Consider the following 25,174-nt stretch of genomic DNA (forward strand, 5'->3'; position numbering starts at 1 on the left):
GGTCATAAACACCAGGCTCCTAAAACTGTATGTAGCCTACTATTAGATAGATAGATTGGTTACTGTGGCTCTGGGCTAGGAGTGTCAAAGGTTATCCAACCCACTGGATAACTTTGCAAAGTATGAAAATTGCAGTAAAGTAATTCCAGTTTTTCTGCTGCTTCAGAGGTTTTTCCACCCTGACTAGAATATAATTCTCAGGAAAAAATACAATGAATACATATTGTGATCACATTTAAACCATTCATATATTGAACATGGTGCAAAACTTTGTCAAACAGCAGCTTCTTGCAAAATAATCTGAAAAAGACTGAGACATAATATTTTTAAAAGTCATTAATTTCTCTTAAGACATCTAAGGCTGTTCAACTGTTTTGTAAATTTGGTTATAATAGTAAAGTTATAATATATATTATATATTATTTGTAGGTTATTTTATTATGCAAAATTTTTCTGGCCCACTTGAGATCAAATTGGGCGTGATGGCCACCTATAGGTGAGATATGCACAGAGTGAGGGAGAGATGGAGGTTTTGGGGTTGTGGCAGCTCGTTTTTCTTAGTTTCCCCAAGCAGATTGATCTATTAATTTATATTTCTTCTTTCACGCAGCCTCAAATAGACTTAAGCACTGAAAGAAAGAAAAACTTATTTTATTAGTGATATTTCAAATTTGTATGTTGTGAAGTTTAGCTTGGCTTGGCTTTAGTAAGACATATACTTGATGTGGTTCACTTGTGTTTTCCCATAAATCCTGATATTAACCACTCTTAAAATTCCAAGTTAATACAATTAAAATTGGTTAATGAGGCACAATTTGAACAGCTATTGTGATAACTTCATTATGATCAGGGTGTGAACCTTAAGGAGGAGTGGTCGGGAGGGGGCAGCTCAATTCCCGTTCTCGCGGTATCACCTTATTGACAAGGTAATTAGCCAGATGGGACCCCTGTAGTAGTCAGTCAGTGGACCAGACAGTCTGACTGCAGTAGCACCGAGCCTGCAAAAGGTACGTTTATATTTCAATTCTGATCGCAGACTCTGTTTCCTGCAGGATATGATTAATCTCACTGATGTACTGTGAATGTCTGATTTTTTATTTTTAAATTTGTATTGTACTACGGTGCATTTAATGACAGACAGCTTGCTGCTGTTAGGATTTGGAGGTAAAATGTTTATTTTCATTCTGGGACAAAGGAGGGTCACTCCAAGGCTGCAAGGTTTTTAACAGCCTGTCTAGTCGGGGAGTATTTCAGTCAGTTATATTTGCAACCGCCAGGTGTCGCTGTAGGCACTGTGCTGTTCTGCTGCTGCTCAGTCTTGACGGCAAATCACCAGATATGTTGACACGTTTTTATTTCAGCGTAATGAAATCGATACATTGATTTAAGCAGGGGCTTCCAATTTCCTGGGAGGGGTAGCGTCCAGGCTTTCTCTTGAAAAATGTCTTAAGAAGTCGACGCCCACCACGGTCCATCCACTTCCTGGCTATTAACCTGACTTGTTGCTGTTAATTTGCACCAAAACATCACCCATAGTTTATATATTGAAAAACAAAGATTTGGTTTGGAGTTGCATCAATGTGTGTATGTGTGTACTGAATGTGTCCAGTTTATTAGTCTTGTATTAAGCCTGATAAGATAAAAATTGCCAATCGGGAGAAAATGTTTGTTTTAGTAAGTATCACTTGCTGAAAAATGCAACGTTGTGGGGTCATGACTTAAACTCTTTATAACTCTATTGAGATAATGCCACTTAATTGCACATACTGTCTTTAATGTTTATTAAGTGAAAAAATATGATTTTGTCTTCATTTGTTGTAGGAAAATTAAGATTTAAAATCCTCAAATAATTTAAACTATTCATTCCAATTTTATCCCCATTTTCAACATCTGGTTGTTATCAATGATCAAAGGTTCAATGAGTAAATTGGTACCTTTTGTACTTGCCATTAGACCATATAACCCATAATCAGCACCATGGACAGCGCACTGCACTGACAGCAACCATGCTAAACTTGCCTCCTGATGGTGTATTGAATGATTAATTTACACTGGCTACTTGTTTTTGAGACAACAAAACAAGTACACAACCTGTCATTTATATCTTCACATCCTTAATGTGCCATTGCTTTTGTCACAAATAATAATTGGCCACTTTACTACAGTTGAATTAATTATAGACTCTTAATACAACTAATATGTGATCCAGTCAAGTGGGTAATTAGCATAACTCTGTATAATTGGTGGCTATTCTTCCAGAATACAAATTTGGGAAACAATGCCACCACCTCTTATTATGCTGAATGTATTAAGCAAATGAGGAGAGGATTATCTCATCTTTAACAAGTTATGTGTGTTGACAGGATACAACTGCTTAACAGAACAGAGATATGCAAAACAGAAAGAAAGTCAGAGACAGACATTAAAGCTTAGATTGGTGGTTCCCATCATGTCCTTGTGTCCATTGAAGCTATAAAATGCGTCATCTACAGATAATATTACAGCTCACATTGAGGGTCTCAAGCTAAAAAGGCCTAAATGGACAATTACAGAAATATTATATATATGTATATAAAATGGGTCAAGAGATTATTTTTTATTTTGCTTTGTTTCAGAGGGTACAATAGCTACTGCATTTTCCCAAAAATGGAATGAGTCATGGTCACAAGCACACTGAAATAAACAACCCTGAAGCAAATGGTCATCGGCCAGCCTTCTACAACACTAACTGGCCAGCTCTGCATCCGTCAGCGAGGATGCTCCCCATTGGCTGGCTCTAAACCGTGAGATATGGGTGGTGACCGAGAAAACGTCACAGTGCCTGTGATTTTCCCTGCTGCTTCCAGTTTTACATGCAGCAGTGATGGGAAATGATCCTGCCCGAGCTTGCCTTAAAAGGAAGAGCAGTGGCAGCATTCGATCGAAAAGTCAATTATTTGCCACAGGGCAAGTGTACGTCACATTCCCCCCTGCAGTGGCCACCTTGAACGGCAGAACATTCTCTAGTGGTTAAAATAAAGAAACATTTATATGGTACATACAGTATATAAACAGAACCAAACAATTTCATATATTCAAATTGTGCTCAAAACTTCTCATTACTTGTACTTAAACAGTGCGTTCATTTTTAATTACTGGATATTGATTATGTGAAATTGTGTTGATTACACAATTGAGAAAATGAATTTTCCTAAACTAGAAGAAACACACAGGGATTTATATATCTTGTTGGTTTTTGAATCACAATAAAGGCCAAAATGCAGACTTGGTAAGCCTTGTTTTTAGTGTAGCCGATTGCCGTAAATGTCTTGCTATGTCGTAACACATATAAAATGGCAAGGACTGCTGAAAAGTTGAAAGTTTTACTATAGGCTCATAAGGTTTTTCAAAAATGATGAAGCACTGCAACCGCGAGACAATTTATAATTTCATTTAGCAAACACTTTTATCCAAAGCAACTCTTCCCTAGTGTAAAAAAAAAGCAAAACATGCATAGAATGATGAGACATATGTGCTTCCAAATTATATGTGTCATTTTGAAGCATACAATATATCAATTCACATTATAATAATAATTCATAAACATAAAATTAATTACTGTTGCACAATCTCTGTCAGCTGAGCATACAAATTCACTCTGATAAAGGGCTTAATATAACATCACAATATTAGAAGCAGTATTAGATGCATTAATTGCATGAATTAAGACAATCTATAATTGTTAATACTAAAAAAATCCACAAGAATAATTGAATCATATTATTTTATTATATTAATTTAAACATTTGGTTGGCTCTGAGAATGAATTGCCTTTGTGAACCCTGAGGCATCACACATCTCATATATTTTTAATTGTTAGGATTCAGAGTTGTGCATTTGAGAAAATATCTGTTTGGGCTATTGCTAGTTAAGTGCTTTCTTGTCATCCACCCTGAGAGAAAAAGTTCATTAACATGGGCCATGCACTGATAACAGATCTAATGAGATACAAACTGATTTGCCTACAGCCAAAAGAAGAAGACCCTCAAAACAACCGCCTAAAAATCGTCAACATAATTATCAACACTTCCCCTGTAACAGCTGGTGAGCAGCTACACTCAAGGGCATTTGGGAAGTGTAGTTAATCCAATGATAATCTTGAGCATGGTTTACACATATTATCGCTTTAATTGCTACGTGTGCTATGCAATTATACCGTCACTAGTTACACAGCTATAGTTTACTAGCCTGTCTGAGCATTAGGTTGCCTCTAATAGATGCCCTTTCTCAACACAAGTGAAGCCACCAAGATACACTAATGGATCTTCCATTGACATAATGAATTAATTATATCCTCTGAAGTAGAGTGGTGCGGGATAATGCTGAGCCATGCCATGAGAAATGGCATTGAGGATTAAAAGTTTAGGTGATGTAGCCAAGGATGTATGTGTATGTGTGTACACATGTGTGTCCATCCATTAGAATGCAGAGTGCGTCTCCTAGTGTGAGTCACCCCTCCTCCCCTCTCCTCTCGTCTCCTCCCCTCCCCACCTATCCATCCACCCACCTCACACCACCAGCAGCATCTAACTGCAGTCACCACCTAATATTACGCCTCTGACTTCACACTGGCCAACTGAGGATTCTGTTTCTACGGCAACATGCTCCAGACTCCACCCCCTCTCATTGCCCCCCTCCCTTCACTCCGCTACCCACCCTTCCCGGCACACACCACGTGACTTTCAGGAAGGCTTCTCCAACCTCCCCTTTATTGTTATTAACCCTCTCCTGACCGGCCGCTGCCAGAGGCTCTCCACAGCAGGCTGCCTGGCTGCCTCCTCGCCTCTCGGAGGTTTCAAAGGGAAATCAGACGCATCTCTAATCTCCCTGGAAGATCAAAGCAGTGCTTGATCTAAATGTTGAATTAGCATATTTGAGAACATGCTGGAATGAGTCATTATGATCCTTCCCTTGCCTGGGATACTTCTTGTAACTGTCAAATTGTGAGTTGAGGTTGCGAAATTTTAAAGAAATGTGGAGAAATTGTAAATATGCACATACAATGTTTGACTATAGATGCAAAAATGTGTGTACATCCAATAAGTTTTCAGTCTGTTCTCCATCATTACATCTTCTTCCGCTGCTGAGGATGTGGTACTATAATGTAGCCAAGGCCAAATGATGCAAGGCGCCAACCACTCATCCTGCAGTTTTGAAGCGGAAAGAGGAACTTTAGAGTCCGGCAATGATCTCACCTGAGTATTGCCTCATTGGCTCAACTGTCTCCTCAGCATCCTGTTTGGAGACGTGTTGGTCATGTATGTGCGTCTGCATGCGCCTGAACCTGTGCATGTGTGAATGGCACACTTTGTGAATGGAAACTCTTCATCCCGAGCTGCAGACAGGAGGTGAGATCATCTTATTGAAATGGAGAATCCCCCATCCTCCCACCCACTACACGCCCACCAATACTGGTAGGCGCCAATATTAATGAATCCCATCAGTAGGTGATATGGCCGAAACACAAACAGTGGCAGTCTGATGGATGACAATACTGTTCAATGTCAGCTTCCTCTGGCAGTCAGAGACAGATTACTCTATGTCGACAATGACATATACAGTAAAGGCTCACGTAAACACATACTTACCTTTCTTCTATCATCAGAAAGGATGTCTCTGCTGTTGGTTTTCAGTCAATATGGCATTGAAGCAGAATGCCAATTATCTCTTCTTCTTTTGTTCATGTTCCCTTTAGGAACAGAGTTGAGTGGATTTGACGATTGGCCGCCTATTCAGCGGTGTGTGAGTGAAAGTGACAATGAGTAACACAAGGGCCTCTCGATGAGGATCCATAAATAGGCTCTCCAGTGAGCCAGAAGCTGCCCTCCCCCTCATTCCCTACTCTGCACCCAGCCAAACACACCTCTACCCCTACCTCCTATACCGGACTGGGACAATCTGTGTCCACTTGGCACGGGGCTGTACACAACATACTGTACACTCATAGTCAGAGGCATGTATACACACATGCACAGACATTTACACGCATGCCATTCCTCACATCCTTCACTGCAGGCCTCTGGTAATACCCTCCTACAGATTATGAGGCCTGTTGCCAAACAATGCAGCATTTTACATCAGCCATTTGGGTGCATACCGCATAGTGTTTGTCATACAGTCATTCCTTTAGTCAGATTAAAGCTGTGTAGTTGTAATTTTGCACATTTTGATTTATTTTCCCAATAAATGAAAACATGATTTTGCACTTATTTAATGGATATGTTACAATACACTTATTACTTTCTTTACAAATTCAGCACCAGTCCCTCTGCATGCATTTTTGAAAAGCTGTCACTTTGTAGATTTGAGGTTTTCATCTGATAAAGAGTGATACCCTGCAGTGTTCAATCTGGTGGAGTAAACACAAAAGAAGCTGAGGCTGTGTTGGTGGACATCAGAGGGAGCAGCACCGATCCTTAGAGGCTCGAAGATCCCTGACAAGGAGCCGTCCTGCAGCTATAAGTTCCAATAAATAAATCATGAAGAAAGTTTTAAGAAAAAGATAGAAATAGAACAGAGAATATGCTACTCCATTCAGACTGCCTTAAGACAGAATAGGGAGAGGAATTGTAGATATGAATGGAATAAAGTAGCAAGAATGAATTAAGTGCTTATTTCTTCCCACTGTATCAACATGAAACATTAATAAACCACATTTGGGCAAGGTTCTTTGAATATTAATTTGGGAACTAGAAGATGAGATAAAAGATGATATAGAATTTTAGATGTAGTCATAAAAAACTTCTGTATCACTGCATAGAAAACGACAAAACAACTTAGAAATAAGAAAATCAGAAGGCAGAAGATGAATAAAAAGAGGAATAAATGAAAACAGAAACAACCAATTTATGTAACTGCAGTTTTTGTGGGAGGTATCTAATTCGAAACCAATGCAGTGATCTTTCTTCATTATTAATTTGACAAAGCACAGCAAAGGGGGGGCTTTGAGAGCTTGTGCACGAGCAGGTGTCTTAGTCTCACATGGTTGGCACACTAGTTGGGGTTTCCCCCACTGTCTACAGTGGAAGCAGCACGATGAGGTCATCCTTATGGGGTTTAAGCTCAACATGGGTTTAATCTGGGAGATAAGGCCTGGATTTGGATTTAGCACTCAGAAAGGGTCATGTAGCTACGACCATTTAGACTCTCAGTAAATACACAGCTCAGACACGGGATCCCCAGCTGTTAAACAAACACGTCTTTCTACATGTCAGCCAAATATTTTGACTCTTGGAAGATTCTCTGCTGTTTACAGTGATTTCATGATCTCCCAATTGGCCTGCATTCTTCCTCATCGTGTTTTTCATGAAATGGCTCAACAAAACCCTGAAATATTCTGGTGTGGTAATGATAAAAAAGTTGGAATGGTTGTTATATGTTTATGTTTTTGAGTTTCCCAATTCTGTCTCAAAAGCCTGTAAAAGGAGGCAAAGTTGCTTATTTCATTGACATTTGTTCTGATTTCTCCAGTATGTTATTGTATGTGTTGTCAGGGATATATGAATTAGTTGGGTTTTTTTGGAGGGGGTTGGTTGGACTTTTTGTTTTATAATTTTTGATATGGCTTATATGATTTTGTGGTATCCTGTAAGCACATGCGTGCAAGAATAACTTTGAATTATTCAACTGAGACTTTGAAGAATAGGCTGTTTTGCGGATAATATGATCTGCTTCAAACACAGCAGTGACAGTTGTTTCAATTGGTGTGGTATTTTATTTCATTCAGGTTAATTAAAGTCGCTGAGGGAAACAAAATCACGTCTGGGGAAAGTCCCATTTAGGTCCTCCTGAGCTGTCCCACTCGTCTTATCTCAAAGAAATGGGTCATTGGAGATTGGAGATGATAATAATAAAATAAAAAGCCCGACTTGCCCTTCCTTCATGTTCCCTCTGTGGCAGACGGGCTGTTCGCAGATTATGCACCAATTACACTCGATACAGAGGGCGTTAATAGGGTTTGAAGGGATTTACATGGTGCTGTCCAGTCAAATGCTGCATGCTTTGGAGATGACATCATTTTGATCACCTCACATACCGGCTGACCCCCCCTCCCTGCCTAAAAGTAGTCTCATAAACCCGTTTACCTGCTGCGGTTGTCCCGCGTCTCACCGGACTGGGCTCGTCACAGCGCATTTCTTCTCTGATAGGACATCAACCACCCCCACCCCCCCACCCCCCATCCCATCCTCTTCTCTCCTCCTCTCCGCTCTCCCCGTCCTGTTTACTATAGGTGAGATACAACAGCCGTATAAATTCCTGAGTGTGCGCAGATTGCATCCTCAGAGGAGAATGGAAAAGAAGGAGGAGGTGCAGGAGCAGAAAAACAAGCGAACCAAGGGAGCGTAGCTGGAGCTGTGTTTACTGCTCACTGGAATAAACGCTGCAGAGACGCAGACCTCCAGTCATCCACGGCTCTGAAACCTCGGATGCGGAGAGAAGGAGGAGGAGGAGTCTTTAATTGTACAGACTGAACCAGAAAATCAGAAGTATTATTAGGCGGTAATTATCAGATTTTGATCTCTAAACTAAAGTGGGGGAAAACGTTACCAGCGATGGACTTCAGCAGTCAGTACTGAGGTAGGAAACGGATTTTTTGCATTACAGCTTGTGTGATAAGCAGGTAGAGACATAAAAAGCAGAGCACCAAATAACGCGTCCATGTTCTTAAGCAGCAATAGTGTGTTTGGATGTAACTTTAGTTTTTTTAGTGTGATGCTCTGCTGGTGCACCGGGGATTTTAACCGCAGGAGGTGAGAGAAGACGCGGTGAAGCACGCAAGAAAGCCCTTCGATATACATCCACAATGCGCTGGCCTGTAACAGACCGTATCCTGCTCCTGCACTTCGCGCAGCTGATACCTCGGGAATAAATAAAGTGGGAGCCGGAGAGCAGGACTATTAGCAGACAGGATCAGTCGAATGTGAATGATGTGTGATTATTCCGGATTTCAGACACGAGATGTGTCTCAGTGGTTGCGTTTCTATCTGCGCAGGAAATTATAATGAGCATGTTTTTTTTCCAGGCTTTACGGTTTATGGTTGTGGTTTGATCAATGAATCCTCCAGACTGGGTTTGGATTATTTTCTATTCTTATTTATGAATTATAGATGTTTTTTATATACATACAGTAGGTAGTGGTATCATGGCACACTGGGCTGATGGCTCATACATTAGATGCTGGCACATTACTTTAAGTCAGAGTAATTGTCGCAGTAGGCTGGTCGATATAATTTTCTGTAATAGCACGTCGGCATAGTAATTTGATTCAAATTGACCTTCAAACTGACTGGGATGTGGACAGTACCTGAAGTGCACCTCACAATGACTAAGTGATGCTTTGGAAAAAGACAAGCTCCCCGTTTGGGTTTTTCTAAAAGCACAAACACATGTTTATTTTGTTACAACAAAATCATGCTGGTGCTGTTATGGCTTTTCATTTGTATCATTACTCCACTGAGTGGGTAAAACCTGTCACCTCTTTAGTGTGACTTGTCACAAGCAGCGGAGGAGGAGTGGATCACTTCAAAAGACTCTGACAAGAAATAATGCATTTTCATCCTCAGCCGAGCGTGTATATGGTGTTGTCCTTGGAGAAATGTCAAGCTTTGAAGAGGCGTTCAGAGGCGTTCAGAATTCCCTCATTATGCTACAGTGCAGCCATCATTTGATCTCATACATTTTAACATGCTAAAAGCATGATTTAAAATAAGGATGTGGCACTATTCTTCCTATTGAACTTTGGTTTGTAAACTGTTAATATGCTAAAGCAACAGAAATTCAATATTTATATAATATTCTGTAAGACATACAGAGAAATTGTTTAAATCAGGTTCTGTGATGCTCCACCGGCAATATTAAAGTTTGTCAAACTGGCATTAGAGGGGTTTCATACTGTCCATGCAGAGGTTTACTCAGATTCATGGTCCAGACAGGCTGATCATTTTATCCACACATAGTGGATCATGTTTCATATTCTAGTTATAATTTGACATATTTAGAAACTCATTAGTAAATATCAGTGCCCCAATTGCTAGGCTGTATAGTGATACCCATGTAATCCTACCTTCACCTGTATCTTTCTGTAGTAAGCAATAGATCATAATTTCTGAGAGATACTAAGATGCATCTGTGTTTCAAATGATAAACAATATAAAAAAAATGCATATCTCTGTCATACTGTCAAATATCTATTTACCAAACTTGCATCTTATTGACTCGAGGTGTACTGTAGTTGTGTACTTTCTGTTGTGTGTCATCCTTTGAATAGAAAACACAGCAGCGCTTAAGTGATAAGATACGACAAAACAAAAAATGACTTGAACCAGATGTGAACAGAAAACATGAATGTGCATTTCTGTGATATTGATCATTGCTCAAGGCTCATTTTCTTCCTTGCTTTTACAGATACTGTAGTTCAGAGCTGCTTGGATCAGACTTGAGCAATTTGTAGCGCCTCATTGAGTTTCACTGCCAGTAATGATAGTTTAGTAACCATAGCTACTGTTTCTACTTATAATAGGCTTAAATTATCATCCAGAGATGACACTCTCCTTTTAATATTCAGCTAAATCGGCCATGGCATTGGGAGCGCTCAGAGGGTAATGGCAATGATTTCATTTAAATTTGATTTGTAACAATTTCCATTCTCTTTCTCTCCTTCTCTCTGTGTTTGGTCTTGTGAAGGCTCCCAGTTCTCGAGTTGTTGGGACGACCACAGTCCCTCATGGCACTAATTCATGAACCTCGTGCCCCTTCACCCTCTCTCTCCGGCTTCAACACACCCCTGTCTGATCCCCCATCCTTTCGGCGGCTCGATGCCGAAACACCCTGCACCCCAGAAATGGACTTGACCCCGACCCAGTGCGTCCTTCGCAACGTCCTCTCCATAGATACCGGGGGCGCCATTGAGCCTGGGGGTGGAGGAGGAGAAGGGCAGACTTCTGGGCAAAACCAGACACCGAGCGAGGAACAACAAGAACACTTTGCCAACAGTGTCCTGAAGCTCCACGATCATGATGGGTGTCCTGGAAGGACGGAGGGAGAGGGGCAGGAGATGGACAGCAGCGCGGTCAGGAGCCAGGCGGACGCTGCCAGGCTACAGTGCCAGTCTAACGGAGGGGGAGGAGGGTTTCTGGAGGGGTTGTTTGGGTGTCTGCGGCCTGTCTGGACTATGATTGGCAAAGCCTACTCCACAGAGCACAAACACAACCTGGATGGTAAGACTAGCTGTCCAAACCATTTCATGGGACACTCCAGCACACAATTGAATGAATGATTGCTTTTAGTATTCCAATAAAAACAACCACTACCCCCCATTTAATTCCAGTCTGACACTTTGATATGCTAATTAAATGATTTTATCCCCCAGTTTAATTACATTAAACAGTTGGTAGAAAAATTACTCCCACAAAGGCCATGTTGTAAACAAATACTTTCCTTGACGTTAAGAATGAGAAAGACTCAATCAAAGCTGCAAAGGGCTTATTTTCCCCTGATATTCCCCCCCCTCCCATCAGTTCACCTGCTTGTGCCCACCCCACCTCCTCCCCACTGCTACTCCCCCAATGAAACTAGCTCCCTGCGATGCTGTGTTGTTTATGTCTGCAGCCACTACAATAGCGCGGAGCTCCCCTGGGACTCCTCTGCCAAATCTGCTTCATGAATTATGCATGGCCACGCTCTGACCCTGCGCCTCTCATCTCTATTAACGCAAACCTGACACACGCATACACGCACACCCCTCCCACACACACACACACACACACATGAGCATGCGACCAAGGATGAATGCACACACATAAACACGTCCACGAATAGAAACACTTAATTTCTAATACTGACATGAACATATAAAGTCGGATAAGATGCCAAACGCAAACTTGATAAAAATAAATACGGCGTCATATATCAGTCACAAAGGTGGCAAATTTATATCTCTCCTTGTCTTTATAGCCTTCTGATATTTTATCGCCCTTTTATATTTGACTTCCACATCTCCTCTCTGCCCTCCACCCCCCCTCCTCTTTGCATTTCTCATTTTGTCTCCTTTCCTCTCCTTTTCATCCTGTGCTGTTATCACTCCCAGCCCATCTGCACCTCACTGTTCCCCTCTTCTGTGCAGCATCACAGGGAGTCACCCACACTGACGAGAGCAAAACGGATATTGTAAAATAGAATACAATAAATAGGGGTATTGTAACTGAATGCCTGCCTGCCGAATGACAATACTCCATTCTCAAGCTTTGATCAGAAGGAACAATGTAGGACAAGAGAAAACATGAAAAGTGTCTGTCCTTTTATTGATTCTGAAGGATTGTGGGGTGGCTAAATTTCCTCAAATTTTCCAACCAAACAAAGAAAGCTGAGGGAAAGTCTGGGGTATCAGATATGTCCTTATGTCTTTTTGTGGAAAATTTGAGGGGCTCATTAGACACTGAGCCCTCAATCAATCACTGCAGAGCATTAATCATTCATATCATCCTTATTAATATGATAAATGTTCTTTGCTCGGGGTTGAGAACAGCAGTAAAGCAGGCTGTATATTTTCTCTGTATTAACAGCCTGTCTTTGGCCACATGGACCCCTGTCAACCCTTGGGGAATCCCCATTTATTTTCTTTTGACTCTCTCACTCACACACACACACACACACACACACACACACACACACACACACACACACACACACACACACACACACACACACAAAGCTAGCTACCACCACCAGTACCGTCGCTATCCCTCCACCTCTCCGTTCACTATACATCCATATTAGGTTCTCAAATCCCCTCCCTCCTCTCCTCTAACCCCCTCCTGAGCATTGGACCCCTGTTTCGCATCAGCCCCACAATGGCACTAAGCAGGATTTAGGAGGCTGAGGGAGAATTACCCACAGGAGATTAGAGCTTCCTGTATGTCTGCCTGTGCACCCCAAGTATAGGTTAAAATGAGGTTCAACAACAGAACAAGATATCAACCTGGGTTCAGTGTTGACTGTATGAAGCACGGCTTACAACAGGTTTAACTGTTACAGATTTATATAGAAGTGGTGCTTCACCTTCACAGCTTTGGTATAAGACTTTTTTTTTCTTTCTTTGTGTAATTACTTTACCTTTTGATATAGTTCCTGAATATATGTGGCAGTGGAACATGTTTCTATCTAAATTTCATTAGCATTTCATGAACATATGAACACTATGCTACACAGCACAGCAGGAGCTTATAGGAATAGATCAATCATCACAATAACAATACAAAAACACTGAAACAAGACATGTAGTCTACATCTACACCAGCAGCTCTGTCAGGCTATATTTGATAGCATTTGCATGTAGTGATAATGCTTACGTGCTGATGTTTAGCAGACAGTATTAACCAGGTTCTCCATATGGTTTAGTTTATTAGCATGTGAACTTTGCCAATTAGAACGAAAGCAAATTTGAGGTTGATTGAAGGTTTTACTGGGATCTGGTCATAACTGAGAAAGATCAAATGTATCATCTGGGAACCATGAATGTCTGAACAAAATGATGTGCTAGTCCAGTAGATGTCAAAGCATTTTACTGAATAAGTCAATGAATATCTGTAGCAAATGTTATTTAACTCTGAACTACAAACTCCATGGTCTAGAGGAGATGTTACAGGACCATCGAAGTAATCCATCCAATAACTGTTGTGATATTAAGTTGAAATTTTTAAGTAAAATATGGCGGTCCCACTGAAGCAACACCACTTTCATAGCTAAGGGATATTTCTTTTGCATTGATGTTTAGTTTTTGATATAACAGTTAATATGAAGCATCAGCTGAATTTAGGAATATTAATTAGCAGCCCAGTTTCGTAATTCGATTTGGTGAAATTGACCTGTAATCTGTACAGTTGAATACAATCATTGCCCTGTTTTACATTAATAATTGAGATTTTAGTACAGAGATAAACTCACCGACCACTTTGCCTCAATCTTCTTCCCCAATCTCAGAGGCATGGGAAGTCCCATTTGAGGAGATATCGGACCTGCAGTGGGTGGGCAGTGGAGCCCAGGGTGCCGTCTTTCTTGGCAAACTGCATGGACAGGAAGTGGCTGTGAAGAAAGTGCGAAACATCAAGGAGACAGACATCAAGCACCTGCGCAAGCTCAAACACCCCAACATCATCACTTTCAAGTTAGTAAAAATGATCAATTGGTGTATTATGTCATGAGACATTTGCCATTAATATGCTGAGTAATATTTGAGAACATTTGTTTAAGACTAGCTTGTGTTTGCATTAATTTTTTTTGTGATCTTTGTCCTTGATGAAACCATTATTCCTTGTTTACTATCTCGAATGCACTGCTGCTAATGCATTTTGTAGTTAATGTATAACTATGAAATCTACCCTTTAATTAATCAAGTGGGCTTTGGTTTATTGTGCAGTATGTTTTAAGAGGTTTTGAAAAGGTTTTATAAACATAAATTACATAAAATCTGACAGTTCCCATTCATTACAGGAATTGTAACTACTCTAATATACGCTGTCCTAACATACTGTTCATACTTCTTCACACTCTCAGAGGTATCTGTACCCAGGCTCCATGTTACTGCATCCTTATGGAGTACTGCGCCCAAGGACAGCTATATGAGGTACTGAGAGCAGGCAGGAAAATCACTCCATCGCTTCTGATGGACTGGGCCATGGGTATCGCTGGTGGCATGAACTATCTTCACCTCCACAAGATCATCCATAGAGACCTCAAGTCACCAAAGTGAGTTTTATGGACCTGGTGTAATTTTGGAGTAGTGATGTGTATTTCTACTGTTGTGCAGCATTTAGAAAGATACACACACGTATCAGCCTATTTGAGATGTTTTAACTAATTGGCAAACTTTGAAAAGAACTAACCAGCATGGAAAAATGATGTGTTTTGTTAGAACGGCCCAAATGGATGTTTGTTGATTGGTGTGAATGTGATGAACATTTTCATAACTTAGCTGTTCCCCCAAATTGATAAATGGCATCCAATGTGTCTTTTCAGCATGCTCATCACTTACGATGATGCAGTGAAGATCTCTGATTTTGGTACATCCAAGGAGCTCAGTGACAAGAGCACCAAGATGTCTTTTGCCGGTACGGTGGCCTGGATGGCTCCTGAAGTCATACGCAATGAGCCTGTCTCAGAGAAGGTGGATATTTGGTAGGTGTTGCATCCTTTTAAACTGTCCTTTTTGCATTTGTGAGCCTTTGCAGTGTTCCCTTATGATTTGTCTTATCTGTCATTGGATCAGCATAGAATCTCATTAGTTACAGCCTACTACAGTATAGAACGCAGGGTCCCATTTCCAGAAAATCTATTCGGTATTATGTACAATATCTCATTACATGAAATTGTATAGGGCCTCTGCCATATCTGATGGGTTGCCCTGTGTTAAGTCCTGATCTCCCCCACAATTCTCTCTCTCTCTCTCTCTCTCTCTCTCTCTCTCTCTCTCTCTCTCTCTCTCTCTCTCTCTCTCTCTCTCTCTCTCTCTCTCTCTCTCTCTCTCTCTCTCTCTCTCTCTCTCTCTCTCTCTCTCTCTCTCTCTCTCTCTCTCTCTCCATCCATCCCTCCATCAGTCTTCCTCTCCGTCCTGAAAGGAACGCTGGCTAATTTAATAATTGATTTGCCAGATGCTGCAGTGCTCAGGAGAGGCTGGAATAACCTTCCAAGCCTGTGGATGGTTTGGCCCAGGGCCAGCAGTGCATTAGCAGAGAAGTGAAAATAGGATTAAAAAGCTTTTGATGTAGAAAGAAAGCAAAGCATGGGTGTATATACCATACACTTCTGTTTAAATTTATGTAAATCACCTGATAGTAGGCCAATCCAATGGTTAAGTACTATGTTATGTTGTATGTAGTTTTGTTTTGTGCTGAAATACTGCTATAGCTGGTACCACTCATGTTCCTTTCTGACTTTTATATAAGGACTATATTAAAATGGACACAGAAAGAACTGAATATTAACACTTTGTAAGGTAATTCAGTTCAATTGAACTACAACAAAATATAACCTCTTCTAGATTAAACTAAATTCTATTCAATATTTTATTCATCCCTTCAGGGGCGATTTCTTGCACCACCTCATCACACAGGTCAACAAATACACACACACACACACACAACTACAAAACATAGTAGCAGAGAGAATTATTTAAATGTATATAGTGTATAATGTAGTGTATTTAAATGTCTATTCATATCTTAAAACAAGTCTGAGGGGGCTCTTTAAATCACCAAAGTGATTATAATTAATTCTGAGATTCTGAGGAAGAGACTCACTCTAAATTGTGGTTTCCACTTGGCCCACATTTGTTAAGTCTTGGAAGCCAAATGGGTACTGCACATGCTACGTTACAGCAATGTTGCTGGTTCGATTCCAGCCATGGACCTTTGTTGCAAGTCATACCCATCTGCCTCCCCTTGTTTCCTGTCTGCCACTTCACTATTCTCTATCCAAAAAAGCCAAATAAAAATCTTTCAAAAAAAAACCCCAAACAATAACACATATGTGAACTTCATGGCGGCATTCTGGGAACAATGAATGTCTGTACAATATTCTTTAACAATCCATCCACTAATGGACCTAGGTGGGGGGGGGGGGGGGGGGGCAACCAACATATCAACTGATGTCATTATCCCTAAACACAAAAAACACACAAAAAATTACACAAAAAGATGTTGCACAATGACAGAAGATGATGTGACCTACACCAACATTACAATTACAACTACTACAATTTGAAATGTAATACAGCAAGATTGTGCTTCAGTATGATTATATAGCTACTGGTTGTGTATGACATGCATAACAAATTTAATTTCATGACAAGTATTGAATTGTGCATCAATAAAATACTGTGCAGGAATACACCGATACAGTAGTTGTAACCCATCATCTAATTAACAGCTATTTCATTAAGTGGTGGTAAAAACATGTTCACATCATAAATGATAAACAAGGAGATGGAGAGACACTAAAAATACACATGTAAACTCAACATCACCTCTCCCCTACCCAGTGCTGTGTGTGATGCTCTTGGCACCTTGGATACATGGTCACCCTGGCAACCCATGGAGTCACCAACAACAGACTTTCCTTAGTTACCTAACCTTCTCAAGGGCCCACTTTCTTGGTCCCATACAAAATAGAGACGGAGCCCAAACTCATCAATGAAACGCTGAACTGATGGATATTTTGGCAAAAGTTGGAAAATCTAAATCATTTTTCACCAACTGTTTTCTGGAGCTGTGATGTATTTATCAAGGAGTAAATATTGACTAAATCATTTGGAATCAAACTTTAATAATATTGCATTTTATCCACCAAAGACTATCCAAAAGGCATCAGCATCAAAGACTTTTACATTAAGAAGATAACTTTCTACAATGTCAAAAATGGATGGATACTTTATTAAAGATGAAAGTTGCTAGAGTCTCCACAGTAGAAGCAGGATTTGTTATCGAAAAGTTAAAAGTGTGACATTTTAGTCATGCTGCCTTTCATCTGTTATCAATGTGTCTGAAAATAAATATGCCCTATCTGTCTGCAGGTCATTTGGCGTCGTGCTGTGGGAGATGCTGACAGGAGAAGTGCCCTATAAGGATGTGGATTCCTCTGCTATCATCTGGGGAGTGGGCAACAACAGTCTGCAGCTGCCTGTACCTGATAGCTGCCCCGACAGTTTCAAACTGCTCCTGAGGCAATGCTGGTGAGCAGGCAGGAGGAGAGAGAAGAGAAGAATGATATGGATAAAGAAAGTTGAGGCATTAGCAGTAAGATGACATAATAAAGTTAAAAACCTTAAGAAGGTGGATAGAGTTAAAGGGATCAAGGACAGGAAAGAGAAGAGAAGAAAACACATTAAAAGGAGAGGAGTTGTCATTTTCTTTAGTGTCAGTTGCACTACTGACAAAATATTTGTTTGAACTGTTCATAGGAATTGCAAGCCAAGAAACCGGCCTTCATTCAGACAGATTCTCCTCCATCTGGACATTGCCTCAGCAGACATCTTATCAACACCACAAGAAACCTACTTCCAATCCCAGGTGAGCTTCCTTCAATGGTCTTAACTCAAAATCTCTTTTATATGTAAAGGACAGGTTTATTTTAATTGTACTTCCTAAGCTTTAATAGCAGATAGTAACGAAATAACAGGAAATGAGGGAGAGAAAGACAGACTTGAACCAGTGAAATTGTGCTTCATGGTCACATCTTAAATTCTAAGCCACCAGGACACACTTTATATAATTGAGTCCAATTAAATTGCTTTTTTACTGTTTATCAGCACTATCTTAAACATGAACATAGTAAATGCGCAAAAAACAGCACTTCATTTAAAGCCTTGATTATATACTGTGTTTTAGAATTATGGGAAAATATAATTCAGAACAATAATTTATCAAGTCACATTCTCCCTCAGCAAATAACAAAATAAATGATCTGATGCCTCAGGTGAGTTTCATAAATGAGTTCTGCTCGTTACTCAACTAGAAAATCTCCAGTATCTCTAGCAAAATAATTTTGCTGTCAAGCCGCTGCCATTACTATAGATAGTGTAGAGCGTGCAGCTGCATTGGGGCCCCAGGCCTCTTGGGAACCCACTAATAATACATGTTCTTTCAATCACAACAAATTATTGTTGATGCCATTAATTCCTTTCTTGCTTGTTACGTGATAGTGATGATTTCTGGTCAAAGCAAGAACCTTTTCAACCTCCATCACATCAAAGCGTGATGGAGAAGGTCTGTGTGATGGAGAAAGAGGGTGTGTGTGTCGGCCTGTTATTGGGTGGGGGATGGGGGCCCCTGACAGATATGTTAGACCACTGCAAGCACAAGCAGATGAAGGACAAAAGACTTAGAAATATATGAATATATGGATGATATGTCTTTACTCAGTCTGATCTGTTTATAACTTGATAATCTAGAGACACACTTGTGCTCACCAACAGTAGAAATAAGATTTCCTATTAGAAGCGAACCACTGCGCCTCTTCTTCTGGTTATATTGTGCAAAACACAAACCTCTATTGCTCTCTCTACTTATCCTTGATCCTTTATTTCTTTATCCCTGCACTACTCCCCTCCCTCTGCAGCCCTCCCCAGTTTTTCTCCTCTCTGCCCCATAATGGATTTTTCTTGTGACGTTAGAAAGAAGTATTTGCTGCTGGAGTGTATTGATTTCTTTAATGGTGGGGAGCAGAGAGCAAAGAGAGAGAGCGAGAGAGAGAGGGAGAGAGAGAGAGGGGGGACTTGAGATATTGAAGAATCTGCACAGAGTCCATTAGCTTAATAAGAAGAGCATCACTCATGCACAGACAGAAACACGCACTCACACACACACATACAAAAGAGGTATACACATGTGCCAGTGCATCTGCATCCATACGCGCACACACATACACATACATATATCTGACTTCCTTTGTCCTTTGATATGACAGGCATCAGATAACAGCTGTCATGCTCCACTGTGTGCAAAAAATGCCCTCACTGCTTTTTTTGTGTGTGTACATGTCATGTTATTTCATGTTCAGTTTTTCTCCACAAGTATTGATTATCATCCAACAGCTTAATGGATTTTGTTTCAATGATACACATAAACCCCAATCTCTCTACTTTTTTTTTTTTTTTTACCAAACCACGGCGCAATCAAGCTTACTTATTTATTTATTACCAAATTAAACCAAGCTTTGTTATTTTAAATGTAAGTTTAGGAATGGCAGCAGCCACCAAATGTACAAATCCAAAAATGTGACCTAAAACAAAAATAAAAAACTGTGTAAATGTAGGTAATATACCACATGTATAGTACTTCAAATATTACAAGGAGAAGAACATGACAAGTTCATGTTGTAGTTTAAATTGATGACACTGATTTGCTTGTCAACATAAATTATTATTTTTTAAGTCTTGACTGTGAAATGTTTGCGAGATCGATCGGGTCATTAATACCTGCTCTGATGGATGTGTTTTATGTGTCCCTGCAGGCGGAGTGGAGGGACGAGGTCAGGCACCACTTTGAGAAGATTAAGTCAGAGGGGACGTGTCTTCACAGGCTGGACGAGGAGCTGATCAAACGACGCAGAGAAGAACTGAGGTTAGATACATAGAACAAAGACTCTACTACTAGAATAAACAAATTATACTAATCAGACTAATTAAAGTGCAACATTTTAAACCTACTTACAAATGGACAACATGACAAAGACAAAATTTAAAAAACACTTACAGCTTTTCACCCCTACAAAATGTTCAGTAAGAGATAGTAAAAGATACATACAATCATGTCCTTATGTAGTTAAATCAGTATTATAAGTAGTAATCAATGCCATTATTGAAGTAGTAGAAGATAAATATGTGTTCCTCTCCACACAGGCATGCACTGGACATCCGGGAGCACTACGAGAGGAAACTGGAGAGAGCCAACAATCTGTACATGGAGCTCAACGCTATCATGCTGCAGCTGGAGATCAAAGAGAGAGAACTGCTCAAGTATGTAAACTGACACTGATATATACTTACATCCTCTTACGAGTAATGGTTAGAAATCAAGGAGACAAAGAATAGTACAGTATATAAATGTTCTACTTAGTGCAAACTTAACCTCACTATAACATTAATAAACTAGAGCTTTAATCATTTAAATACCTTGCACTAATAGCTTGCTATCCATTAATATGTATTTCTGTAATAAAAGAAAAATATGGATAAATAAAGTTTTGTCCATAATGTGAAAGGAACAGCTATTAAATCCAGTCTACACAGGGTGCATGTAACAAAGGGCTCTCTTATGCCTTGCTGAGTATCCATCGACATCCATTACATGAATGTTGGCTTTGTGTTTAACATCAGGAGGGAGCAGTCGCTGGACAAAAAGTACCCGAGCTGCTTCAAGCACCACAGTTCCAGACAATCAGCCTCCTCCAACTCCATGGAGAAACTCATGAAGAAACGCAACGTACCTCAGAAACTGCCCTCCCACAGTAAGAGGTGAGGCGGTAAAATGTTATTCATGTTTGCAGCTATTATATGTGGATGGTTTGATGAAGTGGCACTTAAATTAAGTGCACCTTAATATTATTTTAATTTAAATGAGGAAGAAGACTGGATATATCAACTAATGAATTCTAATGTATTGAAAAGTTTATTTTGTTCCTCGGTTGAAAAAAAACTCTGTCAAAACTCTTTTCAGGCCAGACTTACTTAAGTCAGAGGTGATCCTTCCCAAACTGGACTCGTCCATGACTCAGGTCACGATACCCAACAAGGGCTCTACCTCCCCTGGCCGCTCACGCAGAGGAAAACCCCGCTACAGGAAAGCTGGCAAAGGCAGCACTGGGGACTTGGCTCAGCTGAAAGCCACCCTTTCCTCTTCCTTGGCAATGATTAACGCCACCTCATCTGTTCCCAGCAGCAAGCAGCATCTAGACCCCAGTGCAGCCCTCAGGGGTCTACAGCATGACCTCCTGCTGAAAAAGATGTCCTCTTCCAGCCCTGATCTCATTTCAACCACCTTGGAGGCTGAAGGCAGGAGGAAGGGCCAGGTGAGGCCGGGGCTGGACAGAGCAGGCAGTCAGAGTGCCTCAGCTGGGCTAGGGGAGAGTAGAAGGACTGGAGGGCCCGAAGAGGTCCCAGACGTGGGTGTAGGGCCTGATGACCAAGCAGAAACACCTCCACGCAGTGACACGCCCAGCGAAGATGCAGCATCTATTCCGTTTTCCAGTAGCCCCGACTCACCGTGTGGTCGGGGAGCGGCTGCAGGGAGGACGTCTGTTCTTGGGAACCCCCGTATTCCTCATGATGGTGAGGAGAAGGAGGATGGGACAGTGATCACACGCTCACCCAGAAGTCAACGCCTCACTCCTGCAGCACTGCTCTACAGAGCAGCAGTCACACGCAGTCAGGTAATGGAAAGTCATATGTACTAACTGTGCTCAGTTTCACAAAATCAGTTTGATTTCTACTTTAAAAGGGACAAGAGATTAATCAGCACTGTGACTATTTGATTTCATTTGTTGCCAGTTAAGCAACCTAGTGTTCATATCACTGTTTTCTTACTGAAGTTATCAATAATAGTTCCCCATTTAATAGGGAGATTTTTTTTTATGCTACAGATCAACAAAGACTAAACATTTTTGGTATCAGGACTAAATATAAAGGGAATACTTCAGCCAGGCCAAAAATGCCCCACTCCGTACTGTGAAGGTTCAAAAATTAATATGCAAGGATTGAGGTATATACCTAATAATGCATCTGAAGATGGAAAAAAATGCAGACATAGTATTTTTCTGCAAAAAGAGTTTTGTCTTCTGATTTGTAAAATAAAATCTGAGCATAAATGAATCTTGCAGCATATGACTCCCCTCATGTTTGGGGGAACCCAAAACCTGAATCAACTATTCTTTCTGGAAGTGGTATCAAGCATCAGTATAAGTGTCATCAGGGTCATATTTCGTATTTGATGGCACAGTAGTTTTAGCAGCATGGTGGTCAGTGTGTAGTTTGCAGCATTGATGTTTCATGTTTACTGTTAATCGTCTCCACAGAGACGTGGAGTGTCATCAGAAGAAGAAGAAGGAGAAGTGGACAGTGAAGTGGAGTTGCCAAGAAGACGGTAAGGGTTGTTAAAAGCTGTAAATTATATCACACATACCTTTTTGTCTGTGCATCTATACGAACATGCCCATCTTTTTACTGTAACACAAATGAAATGTTACACATATGATCACAGTTTTATTTGAACTCATATGCCTGAATGGAGGACTTACTGCAGCCTCTTGGGTTTAAATATGCCATGAGGACTGTGTCATCCTTCAATCTTGATTTTTCCACCCATAATTTCTCTCCACTATGAAATACTGTACTTATAAATGCACCAATGCCATGTAATGAGAGAAAAAAACCCATGCATATATTTACTCTTTCCTATTTCAATAACCCGCAGGCGTCCTGTGAGCATGAGCAAATGTCAGTCCCTGTCAACCTTCAGCTCTGAGAACTTGTCCGTCTCAGATGGCGAGGAGGGAAACACCACTGACCACTCCCACAGTGGCACACCCGATGTGGTCAGCACCAACACTGATGAGCGTCTGGATGACAAGAGCGACGACCTGCTATCTCAGGGCTCCGAGATTCCAGCTGACCCATCTGACCCAACCCAGCTGGGCTCTGATGGCTTGTCTGAGAAGGAGGCTGCTCTTCGACAAGTCAAGACCCAGCTCTGTAGTAATGACCGCAATTATGAGGTATGCTATATGCAATGAATAAGGGGGGGGGGGGGTGTATAGACAGACCGATGCTAACAGATAGGTGAAACTAAATGGCTTTTACAGACTAGACAAGCAAACAGGTTGCCATTCACAAATCTACAATTTAAGATCAACGTTCTAGTATGTGTTGCTGTTCTAACTCAGATAATTCATGTTTTTGCTCTTTACCAGGGCCTGTATGATGACTCTGATTGTGACAGCACTGAGCTGGACCATTCAGGCAGTGTGGAGCCCAGTCAACCTCCAACCAACTGGTGAAAACATGACACCTCAGCCCACTCAAACACCCACAAATCTGGCCTCTGAATGCCTCTTTCACTCTTTCAATACACTGAGTAATGATCAGGGACATCGCATCAAAGCAGGAAATGAAGATTCACAACCATAAACACAAAATAAATCCTCGGAAAATGATGAGTGTTGCTCTCAAAAAACTGAAATCCTGGGAGGAACTGAAAAATCCCATTCCTTTTTGAGATAAATCCATCACGAGGATGTGAAACTGAACTGGGGCACTAGCTGAGCTGACAGAGCAGCAGCCCGCTCTGTTCCCTCCATAGCAACAGACCCAAGATCAGCTTTGCAAAAACCCTTCAAATGACATCTCAGCGACAGAGGCCTCAGTTAAAAGAGGCCATCTACGACTGTCTATTAATGTGTCTGTCATTTCCATGTCAGTTTGTATTTTTATCTCCGTCATGAGAATTTGTGTCATGTTTTTTTCAAAAACCGTGTCATATTTCTGCAAAATGTCATGTTATTAGAACATTATGAAATCCTGTCAGGGCTTCTATAATATTTTTAATAGTCAACATTACCGGAACAGCTGTTAATGTCGCTGCTTGCACTTAATTTATGAAATGGACTGATTTCCTCATGATCATCGTGTTATAATCTTCTCAGAACGTTATGCACTAATTTATTGTTATTTTACAGTGAATTCATTGATATTTAAAAAAAACAACAATGTTTACATTTTTCATTTGTATGGTTTACATGTTTTATTTATACTTTCATCATGGATTATGTTGCCATTTTCTACTTTTGTGTTTTAATATCGGTGTAAATATGTGACGTTGTAAAATGAACAAATTTTTAAAATGTGAGATTGTATAATTTAAAGGTGCTGATGTTTCTACTTAGGTGGCGCTATTCTATTCGAACCTCAAAAAGCTTATGGTAGTAGAATGTACTGTAGCTGTTGTTCATGTCCGAGCATCACAACACAGAGAAAAGAGGAACAACATGTGAACAAAGAAAAAAAAGCAATATGTCTGCTCTGGTACAGTATGTCATAGCATATAACCAGTCAAAGGAACCACAGCTTGGTTCATTCAGGGCAGACATGCTTTTTTATTAGTATTGCAGTGTTTACTGTATTAAATGCAATACCACTTTGAAAACCCCTTTTTTGAGCATCTGAGGGTGTATATACATCAAAAAAGCATGCTTGTGAAAAAGTGTGGATAGCCTATTGGATATTGATGAATGTGTCACCAATTGTGACTCATCCAAATGAAATATTAGCTCCATCCACAGAGGGGAAAATGCAGCAAAAGATAGACTGCTGGCAGATGTTTAATAACTGAAGGAATACAGTGTGGAGGACAGGGACACAATACACCAAAATAGGGATAACCATAGATAACATTTATGGTCGTCTACCCTCATTCAGCTCCACCCTTTAAAGACATATGACCATGCCATGCAGAGCAGAAAAGATGTCAAAGCTTAGATCATTTAGGGAATCTAAACCATTTATGCAAACTTGCAATTCTAGTATTGTTTCAGGAAATAAATCTCAAAGCCCTCACAGGCTTAATCTGAGGCAGAAACACTTCAGATCATGATA

The 25,174-nt window shown here is 40.5% G+C and overlaps 1 protein-coding gene across 1 annotated transcript; it reads left to right on the forward strand.

Moving 5' to 3' along the window:
• The first annotated feature begins 10,762 nt into the window (after nt 1-10,762).
• On the forward strand, nt 10,763-23,580 carry LOC128355761 (mitogen-activated protein kinase kinase kinase 12-like). The gene is made up of 13 exons (XM_053316101.1): nt 10,763-11,255; nt 14,017-14,200; nt 14,590-14,781; nt 15,052-15,210; nt 17,603-17,761; nt 17,990-18,098; nt 20,041-20,150; nt 20,429-20,545; nt 20,906-21,043; nt 21,246-21,957; nt 22,600-22,667; nt 22,998-23,298; nt 23,494-23,580. The coding sequence occupies exons 1-13, from the start codon at nt 10,763-10,765 to the stop codon at nt 23,578-23,580; spliced, it is 2,829 nt and encodes a 942-aa protein (XP_053172076.1).
• The last annotated feature ends 1,594 nt before the right edge of the window (nt 23,581-25,174 follow it).

The sequence above is a fragment of the Scomber japonicus genome, chromosome 3 (genome assembly GCF_027409825.1).
Source record: "Scomber japonicus isolate fScoJap1 chromosome 3, fScoJap1.pri, whole genome shotgun sequence".
NCBI classification, from domain to species: Eukaryota; Metazoa; Chordata; class Actinopteri; order Scombriformes; family Scombridae; genus Scomber; species Scomber japonicus.